The 19,353-nt window shown below is 35.5% G+C and overlaps 1 protein-coding gene and 1 pseudogene across 1 annotated transcript; one reads left to right on the forward strand and one right to left on the reverse strand.

Annotated features, from left to right (window-relative positions):
* Nucleotides 1–273: 273 nt before the first annotated feature.
* On the reverse strand, nucleotides 274–11,442 carry LOC142523484 (serine/threonine-protein phosphatase BSL1-like). Its single transcript, XM_075627298.1, has 21 exons — nucleotides 10,978–11,442; nucleotides 10,826–10,886; nucleotides 10,633–10,711; nucleotides 10,461–10,540; nucleotides 10,265–10,359; nucleotides 9,216–9,315; nucleotides 6,428–6,497; nucleotides 5,898–5,999; nucleotides 5,285–5,366; nucleotides 5,020–5,184; nucleotides 3,991–4,159; nucleotides 3,713–3,911; nucleotides 3,462–3,629; nucleotides 3,098–3,336; nucleotides 2,321–2,405; nucleotides 2,141–2,239; nucleotides 1,863–2,062; nucleotides 1,717–1,792; nucleotides 1,255–1,390; nucleotides 1,041–1,180; nucleotides 274–929 (listed from the first exon to the last, which is right to left on the reverse strand). The coding sequence occupies exons 1-21, from the start codon at nucleotides 11,177–11,179 to the stop codon at nucleotides 846–848; spliced, it is 2,631 nt and encodes an 876-aa protein (XP_075483413.1). The 5' UTR covers nucleotides 11,180–11,442; the 3' UTR covers nucleotides 274–845.
* Nucleotides 11,443–15,554: 4,112 nt separating this feature from the next.
* Nucleotides 15,555–17,711, forward strand: LOC142523500 (gibberellin receptor GID1B-like; annotated as a pseudogene).
* Nucleotides 17,712–19,353: the final 1,642 nt, after the last annotated feature.

Consider the following 19,353-nt stretch of genomic DNA (forward strand, 5'->3'; position numbering starts at 1 on the left):
AAAAAACTACTCTATATATTTTAATATAGGACATCACGGAATTGAATTACTTTTAAAAAGATATATGTTTAAATATTATTTAATAATAGAATATTTTTATAAAGTTATAAAAAAAAATCAAATTAAATGCAATAAGTATATTGATTAACTGTTAAAAATAATAATATATTTAGAGTAAGAAATCGTAAATGCGTGATTGACTTATTTTGTAATGCTAAAAAAATGTGTGTCTGGAACTTAATTCATAGATAACGAAATCATCCTCCTTTGTCTGTGCTGCAAATATATAAGGTGCACACTCCAGGATCCGTTTCGCCCGTTGAACAAAATTCTATATTCTAAGTCTGCTGTATTTGTAGACTAAAAATAAAAGTTCATTTAAACAAGCGCAGTTTCATCACGATTCTTTTAATACACAGATCTCACTGTTTTATTCAACTTCTCACCTCTCTTCTATATATCGATCAATTCTACTTTTTAGCCGTAAATTATTCTATGGTTCTCTTTTACTTACAACACAGGATCCTTCTGTAGACATCACATGCCCATTTATCTCCCCCACATTTTTCGGCTTACTGTGTACGAATTCAAGAAAGTAACTAGCTCCAATGGCGAATGACAATATTGTAGTCTGAGCTGCATAGTTGCTTACGTCTTTCAATCTGAGTACGCTTTGAACAAGCTTTCACATCTTGCGCATGTAAAATACAACAGAAATGGTAACCGCAGATGGTGTGTTGTCATGACCATGTGATCCACAGCTTCTAACCAAATAAAATCCTACTGGAAAAGGGCTTGTTCCAGGACAACATTGGCACATATATACAAAGCTCAGTAAGAGTACATCATATATAAGCAAGTGAACCACGGTCATGGTCAGGCTGTGGGCGACCTCTTGTGGGGGTAGGCGGCCTTTGAATGTTGAGCTCCTAAGAAACCAGTACCAATCACAAATATTTCATGGGTGTAGAAACTGCAGTAAGAACAAACAGAAAGCAGGAAGTTTTAAGGGCAACCGAGAAAAAATAAAAAAGCAATACCTGCATCCATGTCTCCTCCATCCCACGTTCTGGTGATGCCTCGGGAGACTGAATAGGAGGTGGCAAGGGATGGATCAGTTTCGGAACAATGACCAATCCTCTGCCAACCACCAATATTGCACCAGCATTGTTTGCCGTTCCTGAATGAATTTAGTTAAATAAGGATGTATTCTGCTCGAAAAGTAGGTGGAAGAGAATGCTTTGAATACTGTACCACAATAGTTGGTTGCAGAAAAAAGAGTGATTAGCTGCCCTTGGGCAAATCTTTCGAATCCATCCATAACGCATTCATGAGCTCTAATGATAAGTCTTAATTTGTTCTTCTTACAGAAATCTGTGACTCTGTCGGGCTGCAACACATTATAATTGATCAAACAGAACAATGCCACAAGAATGTGGTATTTTACTTCATACACTAAGCAACTGAACAAAGACTTATCTATCTTCAGAACACAACATACATTTTAACAAGAATCAAATGCCGTCATCATCAAGCAGCCTCATGTCCATGAATATCATAAACGGGTAGGTTGCACTCATTTCAAGTGTAAAATCACAAGAACATTTCACATTAACAGAAAAAGTTAGGTAATCAGCCGAAATACACTATAAAACAAAAAATCTCGTAAACTTCATTGAGCCATTAACATTCATGAAATCATCCATGACTGCATACCCCGAATGTTACGAGACCAGGTCCTCTTGCGTTTGGTCTCAAACCTTCTATGCTATCATTTTCAGTGGGATCAGACCTGAATGAAAAACAGGAATAGTATAAGGCAAGGGATATCATCTAATCATATCATATGAAGATACACATACCATAACAAATCCATTAGCACTATTGACCCTGCATCCATCGTTATGGGCCTCTCGAGTTTCTCTATTTGTTCAACAAAATTTATTGACCTCCCTATGCCACCATGCATGCAGATAATCTTTTTCTCTATTAGTGCAGCAAGAGGAAGATAATTAAACAACTGATTGAAACGGGTCCAAGCCCAGATCCCATCACTTTCTCCCTGCACGAGTATCAATGGTCCTTGATTAAACACTCATAACTCTACAAAGGAAAAAATTTGTTCTGCACTTGTGCATACCATTCTTTCAATACATTCAATTCGAAAACCAAAGAGTGCATTGATGTCAGCAGCTTCATGGTTGCCGCGAATAAGGTGAATGTTCTCCGGGTACTCAATCTAAGATCCAATAAAAATGACATTGGGGTGAACATGCGATGTATCGAAGAATGATTGAACTGCTCAAAGTCAGAAACTTGCCTTAAGAGCAAGGAGCAATGTGATTGTTTCCAAGCTGTGTTGTCCACGATCAACATAGTCTCCCAGAAACAAATAGTCAATATAACTGAAACAGCAGAAAATGATGGTTAGATGACTACACAAGAAAATTCATCGATTAGTCACTGACAAAGTAAACGAGGAAAAGAATGTTAGTCACTAGAGTAGTTAATACAATGAAATCCCACCGACAGACACGAAGTTAGGAATTCACAACGACGTTTTCCTTCATTAATAATGATTAAAAGTCATACAATGGTCAAAGGACAATATTTTGTAGGTGGATCCGGATATCCAAGAACCGATAACAAACGTCAGGATCGTCATCATTAGTAATTGAACAAATATGTTCACTTACACGAAGACTGTTCAGATAATTTGATACAATTCCAGCTCGGAGGGCATTTATACAAAAGAATGTCACCACATAATCAAGGATAGATGTCAGTGCAGAAATTTGGTACTGGCTTGGATGAGACAAGTTTGATGCAGGATAATTTTTTACAAGACGTGAATACATCTCAAATGACCTCAATTTATGTTTGTAAAATTCAGAAAACTCTCCATAAAGCACTAAAATCTCAACTCAGAGGTGGACATCATCAGACATGTCGTATCTAAGCATTCATCCTTGAGAATGACAAAAGGATATTCTAGCAACAAAATTGCATAACCAGAAGTTGAATCTTTTCACAAAGCTGAAATGCTTGTGAGACGATTACATGTTGAATTAAACCTTGATCATAACAAGAAACTTACGTGATATCTCCTGCAGTGGAAGGAAAACCATACTCATCAAACAGTCGCATCAGATCACCAAACTGGCCATGAAGATCCCCAAATAATTTAACAGGAGCTTTAAGTTGAAGAACTGTTGGCTCATTCATGAAGAGCTGCTCAGCAGCATAACAAAGCTCACCAACTTCATATGAGTCCAGAAAGAACTTTCTGTTTGCAGGAGGCTTCCAGTTTCGAGGCCTAAGCAAAGTTGATATCACCTGCAACATATGCATTACCATCATACATCCATGGGAGAGCCAAGCAGAATCCTAGTCTTCAGTACGGATTCATCTTTCAAGAAGCTGAATAATCAGACAAAAAACATGGAATCCAGAAAACTTGCCTTCTTATGCAAGCCTTCAGGAGATTTCTGTCTTATAAACTTTTTGGTAGGGTGGGACAGTTCATTATGAGAAGGAATCATCCGTCTACTTTCATTTTCAAACTGATCCAAAGACAACTGCCTAATCATACCCCCCAAGTTCCCTATGGTTTCTTTTGCAACTACAACCTGTAGCATTAAAAATAATCAACTCAAATGGCTTTGAAATATGTGTATCCTTTTCTACAAACAACAAAGAGTAAGGACCACACAGCTCTAGAGTGAAGGCGAACATCGGCCTCAGTATCACTGCCATCGGAAGTGAGTTCTGCAGCTTGTGAATTATCATCTGATAAGGATGTTTCTTCAGGGTTGGTTGATGCTGCCTGTGCTGCTTGCCAGATGGCATTAGCAACCTCAGCCTCAGCAGTTGATGCCTCTGCCAATTTCTCCAAAGAATTTTGATCCCCACTGTATGCAAATAGCAATATTTAATAACAAGTAGTCACTTCGTATAAATCACATGAAGCTAAAAGGAATTGGAATCGACCTCCAACTACCAAATGAAGGTGTCTCAGGTGTTCCATCTGAAGCTAGTTTAGGGGGAAATGGAGCTACGCCAGAATGATTTAATAATCTCTCTGATGGTGACACTGGGTATTGGATCTCTGATTGAAATTGAGAATTTTCTGCAACCACAAAATCATCTAAAAGGACATCTGCGATACAAAATTGAAACCCATCATAATTGTGGACAAGTACAAATGGGAGGAAGTAATAAATCCAAAATAAAAATTAGCGTGGCTCATAATAAAATTGAGATTTGTTTCTGAAGTTTTGTATACAATAGATTCGGGAGAAGGAAATATTTTTATCATTCACTTCACTTCGATCAAGAGTACAAGCTGATACATATAAGTCCTAATCTAACAGAATATCCCTACAATAATGAAAGCAATCTAATCCTAATTAAACTTTAAATGCATGCTAATAATATCCTAAATACTAGATAAGCACTTAAATATTCAACTACTTCTTATTTTCATAGGTCCGGAACAAAAGTGTAAACTTTAAAGCAATCCTTAATACATATTGGGGCCAGTTATAATCTCAGACTTGCTCGTTGAAAATCATACACAACCATGTTGACAAATCAAAAACATTATTTTTAAGAAATTTTTGCATGGTTTTGTTTCACACAAGATGCAAATAGGTTTTTTTCACTTCAACCATTCTATGCAGTTGGAATGATAACCAAATTCCACATAAAATGGCTGGTTTTCCTACTAACAGGAGAAATCATTTTCATCAGGAGCAATTGATGTATCGTTTGTAAGGATGAAAGCAAAAGGAGTTACTGAAAACTTTTAGTTTATGAGCCAATATGGAATCAAAGTGATCCACGGAAGCACCACATGTTATCAAAATCACATAAACCAGTAAATGATATTAATCCACTTCCCCAAGATATGAAAAATAATTGATATCAACAAACTGCATTTTTACCCAAATAGTGGGTTGTGATGAATCTACGATGCGTCAAAAACAGAAAGATTGTGCTGCTAAATGAAAATGTTACCTCCTTTTAAACCACCATATATATATATTCGTACACCAACAGAAGCAGCCGCATGGCGACATCGACGCATAGCCTCCAAAGAGGGATCAAGCTCGGTGTATTTGTTGCCTCGTGAAGTCACTACCCCGTTCCTGTCAAGCCAAACTCCAGCTGCAGTATCCAGTACTTGAGAGAAAAAGAGCATACAAAGGTCAGGATAGTCTTCATCTGACTCAGCTCAAACTTTTACAACTAATAAATGAGAAATAACTACTACCAAAGTTACCTGCAATCGCTGCATTGCCTTCAACTGCTCGTCCACCCCTAACAACACCCCCAGTAACATGCAATCTAGCACCAACAAAAACCTGATAAAAGGAAAAAGTTCATAATCAATGAAAAGTAAGCAGCAAAAAGTAAAGTGAGTGCATCAACACGAACAACCATTTGTGATGCTACAACTCTAAATTTCTCCCGCGGTCTTATAGAGTCTTTATATCCTCTTCCATGGATAAAGCAAAACCAAAAACACTTATATTATTAAAAAACGAACCATTCACTAAGCTTATTTATTCATCAACGCCCAACCAAGCCCAAGTTTGGCAGTTGACTCTTAAGTGAAATATTAATCTGAAAACGTTGAAATTTAAACCAAACATGGGTAATCTATTGATTAAAATTTGTATACCATGAACAATGCTTCTTTTATGCACTAGCAAAGAAAATGATAACCAGGTTAGTAAACTCCATTTTCTCTTAAATTAAATAAATGAATAATTCAACACAGAAGTAGATCACACCAGAGTTCAAAATGAACCTAACCAAATGATAAGGATGAACAACAAGAAATGTGGGTTGAAGAAGTGAGAAAGCAATAGATCCTTTAAATTATTACTTACCGCAGCATGTTGATACCTTGACGAAGGTGACACTCCTGGGGCGAGAGTCCATTCCCACTGACCATTTCGATGCATGAGTAGTCCATAAGCATCAGCAAGTGGCTGTACAGATGCACATTCAACTGATAGCCTCAGTCAAAAGTGTCCAATGAAATAGGCCTCAATTACTAAAAAAAATTATAGTTTCGCACTTAGTTGGTAGTAGATACAATCAGAGAACTAACAAAGCACAGAATGACAGAGGATTAGTCAAATAGATGTCTGGCAGAGCGAGAACTTCACAGATGAACTACTTCACTTATTTGACAATTTCACACAGCATCTGAAAGAAATTACACATTGTCACATTGATAAGGGGGTTTGGTGACACAATAAAGCATACATTCACCATCAAGCAGCATGTTTGAAACAAGCAAGCCAGTTTGATGCATATTTTTTTCCTTTTCTGAAGATCTAATAGCTCAAGACTTGGTCACCAGATGGCAATAATAAACAAATACTTCATATATCAATGAGAAACATTTACACACCGTGCCTGAAGAATCTCTTCCCCCACAAAGCAGAAACATTCCATCAGATCGAGCACTGGCAGTTGCATACCTACAGAAAACAACCATGTAATTCTATTATCTAAATATAAACAAAGTAAAATCTACAAAAATGTGAAGAAGATAGGATTCCCAAGCTATTGACTTCACCATGACAACAACAAGGCCAGTTACAAATTCTGAAAGCTGTTGTAAGAAATATGACATCAGTGATCCGTTCATAATACTTGTATCGGAAATATCAATCAACCCACAATCACAGGATTATGATTCTAGCGATCAAGTGTTATGTTCGTCACAACTGAAAGATTATGGTATCAGAAATCACGGAACTTAGTCTCCTAAAATTAGATATTGCTAATTTTATTTTCCTTCTTTTAAGTTTTTAATCATTAATTAGTATTATACCTTTAGCTATCACATGAATTGAAAAATCAGTAAAGTTATATTGCATCACATTTTTAGCCCCTTAATTTCATGATAATATACGAGATTAGCAGTATAAAGCGTCGATTTATATTATGGAAGAGTGACTACCATTGGTGGAGAGAGGACCAAGCAACCTGTAATGCTAGTATCTGTAGTTGGAGTAAAATTGTTATTTGATGATGGATTTGTCAAGGGCAAATCATCATGAAGAATTAACAACAAATCACAAGAAGTTGGTGGAATGGGGGAGACTGAAGTTTGAAGTTTGAAGTTTGGACCAAGTATCCAAAATTATGCTTTAAATCTCATGGTATTCTTCCAAACTTGACTCGAATTCCGTGCTCCGCTTGGAGGACGTGTAGGAAATATAAGCAACCCACAATCATTGGATTACAATCCTAGCGATCAAGTATTTTGTTGGTCACAATCAAAGGATTGTTATGGTATCACAAAATAGGATCACTTATTTTATTGCTGCCAATTTAGTATTTATTTCCTTAATAAGGACAATATCAATTGTAATAATTTAGTGTATCAATGAAGTAACGAAGATCATCATTTTCTCCCATCTTTTCTAACAACAAACAACAAATGCACATGCAACCAAGGATGTGTCTACAGATATGAAGAGGACAGCAAGCAACAGACTTGTCTAAATTTTCATATCCCATAAGCAAGGATGTAACAGTCGAAATATGTTAATTTTCTTCAGCAAAAAAAGAAAAACATACAAAAAATAACTCCACTCAGGAGAGGAAAACAGGTAAGGAATGACAGAATTCCATTATGGCACAAATTCATAGCCTTAACTATCAAAGAGAAGAAAAAACAAAGGGAGGAATCATAAGCACAAATTATATATATCATTTAGGGATTTATTTTGTCATATTCGTGCTCATGTGTCATTTTAACTCCGTATTTTGCACTTATTGTGTGACATTGTATATTGTCTTTAGGTTTGACAACAATTTGGAAAAAGCTTAAATATGGGAATGAGGTCAAACTAAGCGATATCACACGGGAAATAAACGGAGAAGAAAGCAAGGATCACAAACAAGAAGAAAGAAAAAAATTAAGGACGAAGGCCCGGACCCTGTGAAAGGTCTGGACCAAACAATGACTAGCTGAATACGGGCATGGATACCGTGCACCCATCCAGACCGTCATCTGCCTCAACGTCAAATGAAAATCGTTCTAGACCATGTGCCACCTTCTAACCCAAATGTCGTGCCTATACAAAAACAGAAATAATGACGAACCAAAATTTGGCACAGACCTGGGTCTTAATGTGGTAAAATCTCAAAAATCACAGTGGAAATTTAGGGAAATAAAGATTAAGTGACTACCGCCGTTAGATCTAATAAATTCAATTAGGATAATTGGATTGTTAGTTTTAATTAGGTTTATTAATTCTAGGAATCGAATATTAGGAAATCTTGTTATGAATTGAGTGATTAATCTATTGAATCAAAATTTGACACGTGGATTCTAACTTGGCTCGGTACCGTTTTGTGCTTTAGTCATTTTCGCGAATTTGAATTTCCCCCAGAAGCAGTTTCCTAGCTCTCAATTTTATATTGTTGCATGATTTTATTTTATTTTGTTTAATATAGTTTATTTAAATTAGTTCTTCTTCACTCGATTCAATTTACCTAAATTAGGATAATTTATATGTATCCTAGTACTTAGACATTGATCTGCCCGCTTCGCATTGAGGCACTTAAGCGCTCTTTGAAAAGCAAATTTTTTTTGGGAAAAAAATTGACAAGAGGAAAAATTACCCTTTAAAATGCAATTTCTCTTTTGTTTATCAATAGAAGAGCATGGGAAACCCTAACATCGTGTTGTGTTTGCCTTGGGTCGCCTCTACCTTTGCCCGCACATTTTAATATTTGATATTTTGAAGATAAAGGTGATGATAATTATTAATTTTTGATATCACGTTTTTAAAAACATTTTTTATTTTAAATTTATTTATTTTAGATTATTTTATTTATTGTGCTTAATTTCAGTAAAGCATGTGATTTGCGCTTAAAGCCCCAAGACATTTGAGCGCTTTAATGTGCTTTCCATCATTATGATTTTGGCCTACTGCACTTGCTAGTTAACTCCAATCAGAAATATAAGTCAAGGAACAAGGAGAGCTACAGGTCTACCGTCACACAAGCTCTTTCGTGAATCGAAAAGCCAAATCTGTGAAAAGATATAGGGCAGAACTCATCAAGCAATCATCTTATTCATCATATTCGTGGCAGAGGCTTATTCATCAAAACATGCTAGTGCCTAGAAATATACAAAAGCTACGGTATAACATAAGATTTAGAAAGCTAATGCAACTCACATTCTAGCAGATGGTCTATCACCTTCTGGGTTAAGCCTCTGCCACGAATATGGTTTCTGTGCAGTATCCAAAACCCAAGAATCTGATAGCACTCGTTTACCTGTAGAAAATAAGAACTCTGTTACAGTAGTGTCAACTAATAGGCACAAGTCAAAAATTGTCAAACATGAGTGAACTAGTTCAACTAAAAGGTGCTAAGTACCAAGAACGAACAACTCAAAACTTTAAAAAAAAAAAAAACTTAAACCAGAACTAAAGTTGTGAAAGTTAGGTCATGAAAACAGGATGAGGGAGATGCCACGCTGTAAACTGGCTACCAATGTAATATTTGACCTATTAATAATACACTTATCTCAACATCCTAATCCTACTCACATCAAGATTCTAAAATTCGCTACGTACTAGTCGGGCGCGGGACTAGGCGCCATTGGACAGATTTCACGGTATCAACATGAATAAGATGGAGTTTGGTGTGTTAGTGCAAGTCAACAAATCACATTTGTTGTTGAACTTTGGTCTTGGGTCAATAAAAAATCTACTATTAATTTTTTAAAATTGAGCTTTTAATTTAAATTAGAATCTCAAAAAACTTTTTAAAAAAAAAATCCCCAAAAAAGCTAAAGAAAAGGTAATTTTTCGGGTGTCTAGGGCCACCTAGGCTGGCCGACTAGCTCTTTTATGGTGTGGTCGGCCGGCGTCTAGGTGATTGTTTAGGCCGAATTTTAGAACATGGACTCACATGTTCCTGATCTAACAAATAAAGAATCTTATATGAGATATTAAGTTGCACCATCAAATATGAAATCCTTCAGGCATTGATTGGCAGGACAAGAGCAGCGAATTGAAAGGAGAGGTCTCTACTATAGAGTTAGGAAACAACCCACATTCAAAAAACAATGACACTTAAGTTACACCACCAACGAAGTAATTCTTTCAAAAAATATACCATAATATCTCCAATATGTGATGAGTGATATTACTGGAAACACATCATTTCTCACAAAATATCATCTAATAAGGTTTGAAGATAATAGAAATTATACACTCACCATCATTGCCACTAACGGTGACAAGATATCTTTGTGCAACCAAATCCATGACATGGCCATATCTAGGCCCCGGTCCCTCTCCTTGCACAACAACTCTAAGCTCCAAAAAGAGTAACAGCGGTCAATAATTAATGAAATCAACAATAAGATAACAAAAACAGCATGCAAAATACAACATAAATCTCTGTAAACTCACCGATGCCACTTAAACTTGTCATTAGTCAAGTCAAGCACAAATAGATCATCTGTCGAATGCCCCGCGGGACCTATGCCACCCTAGCAGAAAGTAAGAAGCATCCAAAAAAAATTATTTCAACAAAACTCATCACGATACAAGATAAATGTGACAGCATTTTCACTTGGATAACCTGAAAAACAACCATCGTGCCAACAGCTGCTGCAGCATGTGCAGCTCTCGGCGATGGAGGCTCGCCCGCTGGCCTGAGTCTAAATCATTTAGATAGGTAAATAAACATCCAAGCAACATTTAATACGATCAAAGTCAAACAACAATGGAAACGAAATGATGATTCAAGCAACCGAAGCAGAGTAAGAAATAACCTGGTCCACTTCCTAGTTAGTACATCATATGAATGAAGAGCATTCGTCACCCCATCCAACCCTAGAGGATCAAAACCCAAACAAAGCCATTACCAAACAATTCATCACAGAGCAGATTAAAGAAAAACAAAAATGGAAACAAAGTTAATTACTGATTCCGGGAGCTCCTCCGTCCCCACCCTCGATAGCGGTAGCCCCTCCGAAAAGAATGAGCCTGGGTCCGCGGGTCTTAGTGGCGGCCACAGCAGTCAGCGTGTGTCCACAACGCGGCCCCGGAGCATCGTCATCAATGTCCCAATAGGTCTCTAAGCTTCGATAGGTCGGAGCCGGATAAAGCCACGGCTTCGATCCCATCCACAAACTGTGCTAGTACCGCACGACAATTCAAAGACAGAAGGGACACAAAAACTCGAGAACTGAATCAACAGAACAAAGAGGATACGCAAACTGAAACCCCAGTAAATGATTACACACGGTGTAGCAAGTTATCTCGGAGCGGCGGTGGCGCCACCGGAAATTTGAGTATTTCACAGAGGAATCTGATAATAACCACAAAATTTTGATAATTCTCAGCGGTTTTTACGTTCCATTTCTCTCTCGCTTTACGTTTACAAATAAATTTTAAAACTCTCATATAATAATAATAATAATAATAATAATAATAAACAAATAAATGAAGGAAATAATGACAGGTAACAATTATTTGATTACTAAATTTGATGATATTTTGCAACAAAATTTCAGATATACAATTTTACATTCGATATAATTTAAATTTTAGTAAACTATAATTTTTATAGATCGATTTACAGCACTTTAGTTTTATAAAATAAATATGAAGTTTTTATATTCCAATTTCTATAAAGAGAATGCTATTTCTTAAATTTAATACTTATACAATGCACTTAGATATACATCATATATAATTTAAATTTTACCAGGTTCCGTTAAAGTTTTAGGAATATAAAGCTTTTTTTACTCTCTAAATGCTACATTTTAAATTAATTTTACATTCCATAGAACTTTAATTTTGTTAAATTTCATTATTTGGACAACGATTATTCTATTTTTAAAACGACATTAACTTCGTGTCATCTATCATATGTTTTCTTAAAAAAACCAAAAATATTTTATTTTGTATTTCGGTTCAATATAAACAATCTGTTACTAACATTTTTTCGAACGAACAAATTACAATATATGATTTATGTGAGTGATATAATTTTTACTCTATTAGCACGTAGATTTACATAATGAAAAATAAGATTTACAAATCTCCACGTCATCAAAAAAAATAAGCATCGATTTACATATGTAATACAAATATTACGAAGGTTATATAAAATGAGAAGGTGATGGCAACACTCTGACTGCAAAATTTTAGAATACTCAAAACACACATGCTCCATTAATTATTCTAATTTGTAAAAAAAAAAAAAAAAACCCTCGTAAAATTCTTAATTTTAATATAAATTTGCAATCATTTGTATAATTATTAAATTAATTCAAAAAAAATATTTTTACTCTAGCGAAAAACAACCGTACACAAAACGCAAACGGGGCCGCTGGTAATAATAATCGTGTGTCATAGCAAGCGAGAAGTCTTCTCCTCTGTCTATAAACTAGGCTTCAATAATTCTCATATCTAACTAATTGAAATCTAATAATCATTCAACTTGGGGTAGCTAGCCGGAAATGTTTCTCTCTCAAATAATACATCCAACCAAGAAAAGTTCAGAAAATTTAAATTCACAGTTATGTATAATATACGCACACACAACACATATATACATGAGTGTTGTCGGGTTGACTCTTACTATATTTCAAGTTCCACCTAAATCCAGGACTTGTGCAATAATATTTGCACAATACTAATATTTTCAAACCATGAACTTAGTTTTCGCAGAGATGCTGATATGGATCTTGCAGCCGATGAGTACTTGGAGTTACCTCAACTCCTTCGCTACCAAAAAACAAAGGACATGAGGGTGTCTCGAAACAAAATCTGCATATATACATTAATATGTAAGAATCACGGGAAATGTTTAATTAGTAGAAGACAAGCATAATATAATAATCTTAACACTCGAAAACAATGAAAAAAGTAGCTCAAGGAGTGAGCTATTAGCCATCAGGACACGAGTCAGCACCGAGCTTAGTACAAGATCAAATAGCATATTCATTCCATGGTTTTCAAAATGCAACTTCTCTGTTACTGATTTTTTTTTTTAAAAGCAATCTTAGGCGCGCCCGAGAACCCTTCCAAGGTGAGCCCAGGTGTGCTATGCATCATCTAAATCCATTTTCCTATAAAACCCCATTCTGCTCATCTTCTATCATTACCCAACATATTTGCTGCTCTCCACAGCATGAATCTGTCAATTTTTTGTTTTGTTTTTGAATATCTAAACAAGATTCACAATATGAACTCCACTTGTACAGCCATAAAGACCAAAAAGGATAATCAAGAAACATTGTGCATCGTGCGTGTTCAATATAATTTGCTAGTTAAATTTATTTTAATTTACTTGCATTCGTTAATACTTTATAAAGCAAACTTTTTTTCTGGAATATCAAGTAGAGTATGAGCTGAACCACGTGTCACTAAGTTTTTTTTGCTCAAGCGTCTTGATGTTTCTCCAAATTAAAATTCAAAACAATCTAAACTTCAAAATAATTTCTCTTCACTTCTCACACACGTTCTTCAAATTTAAATTTCAAATATTTTATAATCGCGCCATTACTTTTTTATGGCGATCCACGACGAATATCGATGACCAATCAGAATAGATCATCTCAATCCATTTTCCTATAAAACCCCATTGTGCTCACTTCTGTCATCACCCAACACATTTCTTACACTCCATCGCATCAATTATGTACATTTTTTTTATTTCTAGTTTTTGAATATCTAAACGAGATTCGCCATATGAGCTCCGTTGATGCAACCATAAAGACCAGAAAAGGACAGTCGACCAACTCTAAAACAGCTTCCCAGTCTGTAAAGGCCGGGATTGAATTCCCCATCAACAAAGTTGCCCACTTTCTCAAGAAGGGCAACTTATGTTGATCATGTCAGCGCTGGATCCCCTATTTACTCACCGTCGTTCTTGAATACCTTGCGGTAGATGTTACTTTTATTCAATCAATCTTTTATTTTCTGTTATCTTTCCTTGGTTATAGTTAGAGCATTCGGTTGATCTCTGTTAATTTGGGCAGCTCTGATTTTCTTGATACAGGTTTTCGAGCTTGCAGGTAATGAGGCAAAGAACGGATTCGGAACAAAAAGAGAATTAATCCAAAACACCTAAAACTTGCGGAGGGGATGATGAGTTGAAACAGGTCTTGCATAATGTTACCATTCCAAATGCCGGAGTAACGCCCGAAGCTCATCATGATTTGTTGCAAAAGACAACTGGAGAACCAAAGAATTAGATCAACTCCATTTTATGGTTCAATTTATGTTCTCTCATGTATTTGTTCCGACTCTTTTATAATAGAATTTAATTTGAAACATGCTTTTAACATATTCTATGCAAAATCTCATTACAGTCCATCTATTTAATAACTCTATTTCAAACTAACAATGACTCGAGTATTCCAAATTAATAATCACATTTTACAAGAAGCATGTTTGTCGTGCGTTCGTTGCATGACGCGTGTGAATACATGTTCAATATATAATATATGATATCTTCGTCGTCGTAACTACATGTAAATGAGTTTTTTTAATATGACGAACCACATCAAGATAAATTATTAACCCCTATAAAATACACATCCCCTCACATAGCTCTTCATCTAATTGTTATTAAAATCAGATCGGACATGCCAAAAGTCCGGTTCAGACCTAGTCTAAAAATGTTTTTACGGTCAAACCAGTTAAAACCAATCAAAATCGGTCAGAAGAGGTTGGACCGGTCAAGAACAGGTCGGACAAGTAAACAATTGATGAACCGAGTAAAAAACAATCTCATCACTCATCAGTTCACCATTTGTTTTTAAACATTTTTTAAGAATTTGATTATTCGTTTAAATAATTATGATTAGTAATATTAATTTAACGATGAAAATATTTATAATATAATAATAATATATTATCAATAGTAATCATAATTATATTAATTATACAATTTATATTAAAATAATAACAACGATAATAATTAACAAATATTATTTTAATAATAATCTCTTATCAATAAATTTATATATTATGTTATGCGAATGTATATTTGAGATATTATAAAAATATATGCGAATAATTTAATTCTAAATCGTTGTTATAAAAATATCTTAAAAAACATAAGAGTATTTTTTACATAACAGTTTATTTTGATAAAAAAATATTAAAATCTTAAAATAACTTATAAACTAAGTAAAAATTTTGTTATCTAAAGCCTACTCTATAAATAAAAACGGGATTTTAAAAAAATATTAAAATAAATGGTTGGCTTTTCTTTATTGCTTAATTCGGCGGCCCTCGTTTTGTCGTCTCCCTCGTCTCCGCCCTGCCTCCGTCGTTTCTCTGCCCTTTGACTTCATTCCATTCACTTCCTCTCTTTACAACATTTTCTTCTCTCTCACACACATCTGTTTCCGTAAATTCACACACGCCTCCTCTCCTTCATTTTCCTGTCTTGTTAGCCTCATTTAGTTGTTGTTATTATTATTATTATTTTTATTATTATTATTGCACTGTGTATATAATATCATATTATTCTCCTTTTTATCTGCCCTGTCCATTTTTGTTTCTGTGTGATATTAAACCTGGGCCCTTTCCTTTCTGCCTCTGCATAATTCAGAAGTAGAAGTATCTCACTTCTTTCTTTGTTGTTCGGAGAAACCCGATAAAAACAAGAAGAAAGCGGGAGTACCAGCTCACAAGAACAGGGTGGCGTATTAGGGAAGGGGAGAATAGGTGCAAAAACGTTAATCTCTTTTTCTTGTTTGTTTGAGGGGGATCACGGAGTAAGATTTATTGGGAGTGATTCTTGAACGGTTTTTCATGGCTGGTGGTAATGAAGTAAACGCTAATGAATCAAAGGTAATTAATCATGTGTCTTTTATCCGTTGTTTGGAATTCTTAATTTTCAGTCTTGTTCTGACATTAGGGTGATTCGTGATATGGGTTTTTTTTATTTGTTTATTGTTTTTTTGTGAAAAAACCGGGATTTTTCTCGGGGGTGCTGAGAAAGGTTGAGGAAAACGGGTCTGATTTGCGGTAAAGTTTGAATTTTAGCTTTGATCTTTAGGGTTTTTGCTATATTGTATCTCTAATGAGAGTTTTTCTTTCTTTTTCCCCATACTATATCCTCTCTCTTCTTTTTTCTATTGACTTCCGATTTAGCAACCCCATAACCCGATTTTATACTGGCTGTTGGGATATTTTTCCCCTGAAATTTGGTTTATCCAAGACTTTATTGACTTCGTGCAGAGGGTGGTTCCACTTAACACACGGATCCTCATATCATATTTCAAGATTGCTTATAATTTACTCCGGCGTCCTGATGGCACTTTTGACCGTGAATTAGACGAGTTTCTTGACCGAAAAGTGCCAGCGAATGCCAATCCTGTTGATGGAGTTTACTCTTTCGACGTTGTAGATCGTGCAACAAACCTCCTGAACCGTGTTTATTTGTTGGCTCGTGATAATGAGACTCAATGGGGGATTGCGGAACTTGACAAGCCATTGAGTGCCACCGAAGCCGTGCCTGTAATTTTATTCTTTCATGGTGGAAGCTTTGTTCATTCCTCGGCCAACAGTTGTATCTATGACACATTTTGTCGTCGCCTTGTGAAGACTTGCAAGGCTGCTATGGTCTCTGTAGATTATCGTAGATCCCCAGAGCATCGATATCCGTGTGCATATGATGATGGATGGGCAGCTCTTCAGTGGGTTCACTCAAGATCATGGCTTAGAAGGTGGGATAAATTCGAAAGTTCATGTGTATTTGGCAGGGGACAGTTCCGGTGGTAATATTGTCCATCATGTTGCGATTCGGGCTGCGGAAGAGGAGAAGGAGGTGTTGGGCAATATTCTTCTTCATCCACTGTTTGGTGGAGAAGAAAGGACTGAATCAGAGAAAAGATTGGATGGGAAATACTTTGTCAGAATTCAGGACCGGGATTGGTACTGGAGAGCATACTTACCTGAAGGAGAAGATAGGGACCATCTCGCATGTAACGTGTTTGGGCCGAGAAGCAAAAGCCTCGAAGAACTTGACTTTCCGAAAAGTTTGGTAGTTGTGGCCGGATTGGATATTCTTCAAGATTGGCAATTACGCTATGTTGAGGGGCTGAAGAAATCCGGTAAAGAAGTGAATCTCCTGTATCTCGAAAAGGCAACAATCGGGTTCTATTTCTTGCCGAACAACGACCATTTCCAGTGTCTAATGGATGAGGTTAAAAGCTTCATCCGCTCTTAACTGTTGATAAACTACTTAACCTCAAATTACTGGCAGCGATACAAGCTTGACATTTTAGTACTGGTGTGTTATATGATTGTGCAGAACTACTCTTCTTATTGTTCATAACTTGTCGTGTGTAGAGGTTATATGATATTTCGAACCTAATGGGTGTTTTTTGCATCGTCGGAAGTGGCATTCCACACCCGAAGCCGAGTCCATACGGTACGGTGCCTCAGAGAAGTGACTCGTTGTTGGATTTAGTAGAAAGATTTCGAGTATCAGATTTGTAGAACCACTTCAAGTAATGAAGGAGAAGGTTCTTGGACCATCTGGGATCTATCCGGTGGGGTGGTTCTGATCGGTCCGTAGTTATTCGCCCTTAGGCTAAAGCTTAATTCAGTACATGGGTTGAGGAAGTCCATGCTGTTGTGATCTGTATGTTGTACTTTTTCCTAGAAATATATATTAATTTGTGTTTATATGCTAAAATTTCAATTATATATATATATATATACACACACATACACACTATTATTGGAAATTTATTTAGGAGCAGAAAGGGATCGTCTTTATGTTTGGAAATCAGTCAAATTACTCTGACTTAAACCAGACAATATTTCTCATCATTTGATGTTGCATTTTCCAAGTCACCACGTTATCTGAAGTTTTGATTCATTGTATCCTAACTATTCATGTTTTTTGTCTTGATAACCATTTGGGGAAACTTAAACACAGAACTAAGCACATCCAATCTTGATTGCCTAAGTAACTACCATATCATAAGAAAATACCATTCTTCTTATTGGTAAAAAAATTCAATTTATATCATTTCGACTTTTGGATTCAGATTCGGAAAAAACGATATATATAGAATATTTGCATATATATATATATATCAAGACAAGGTTTGAAATAATCTTTTGTATCCCACTATGGATTAATTGTCTCTATACACTACCTTAAAGCCAACAAAACAAAACAAAGCATTGCATCTCCTTTTCCCCCAAAGCATGCGTTCTTTTACACCGTTTTGTAGTGGTGGACCATTGAATCTTCAAACCAAGACTCCCAAAACCCCGTACATAAAAATCCCACATGCCAAATAAATAATTTTTTAAAAAATAAAAAATGATTAGACGTGAGTCCAAAGAATGGAATCTCACTATATTATCTGACGTTGATTTGATTAATTCTTGGCAGCCATTGGATCAATTATTTGGAATGGAATAGATTATAGATGTATTTTGCCTTTTGTCATTAATAATAATGCCACCAATCATAGAGCTTTATGGAAACCTCTTTTCTTGATGCTAATGAATCGAGTAAAGGCTGTCGATTATGATTGGAAAACCTTAAAATAAAGGTGCCTTCCTAGTTTAATACGATGGTAGGTTCTGCAGCAATATTTTTGGCCATTTATTATTATTATTATTATTATTATTATTATTATTATAATGATGTGACCCATATTTCAATATAAATCAAACTAATTATAAAAAAAATATTAAACAAGAAGAATTTGGGAACATTTTTTTTTAAAAAAATGACCTCCCCATGTAGTGAATAAATACACTACGTGAGGCTATTTTTAAAAAAAAAATGTTGACCGAAGTTACAAAACAAAACAACCCGAAAAATTTGTTGAAAATTCTCCAACCAAATCACCGCGAGTTGCATCTCGGGTTTCATTAGATGACTAAAATCTGCGGATTAAATGTTCGAATTGTATCACATATCATAGGCAGATCATATATTACGTAGAAATAAAACGTAATGTCCGATCGATCGCTAGTATATATTTATTTACCAACATGCGTGCACAAGGGATGGTGGTTAATTCTTTAAAGATTATGTGCTAAAATACCTCATGAACGTGTAACAAATTATTTTGTCTGTACCCAGAAATCTGGGTCCACTTGGGGATTAATCCCCACTTTGAAATTTAGTTGTTGGGGGCTGCTTTTTGTGGCCACCAGATGATGGTAAAAACAGCTAAGGTAGGAAAGTGACATAGGAAAGTGACATAAAATGGTATTTAAACCAAATCCCTATTTCGTAATTGATTTTTCATTGCCAAGAAAATGGCCATCACCCCCCAACTATGTAATTATCACTTTTGTT

Source organism: Primulina tabacum, chromosome 2 (genome assembly GCF_025594145.1).
Source record: "Primulina tabacum isolate GXHZ01 chromosome 2, ASM2559414v2, whole genome shotgun sequence".
NCBI classification, from domain to species: Eukaryota; Viridiplantae; Streptophyta; class Magnoliopsida; order Lamiales; family Gesneriaceae; genus Primulina; species Primulina tabacum.

Bases quoted from the DNA above. Each gene is read 5' to 3' on its own strand.
- LOC142523484 (XM_075627298.1), bottom strand. From the start codon at position 11,179: ATGGGATCGAAGCCGTGGCTTTATCCGGCTCCGACCTATCGAAGCTTA. The intron at 10,887-10,977 runs GTAATTAACTTT...TTGATCCTCTAG, and splicing joins CGGAGGAGCTCCCGGAATCA to GGTTGGATGGGGTGACGAAT. The intron at 1,793-1,862 runs GTATGTGTATCT...TTTTTCATTCAG, and splicing joins GTGCTAATGGATTTGTTATG to GTCTGATCCCACTGAAAATG.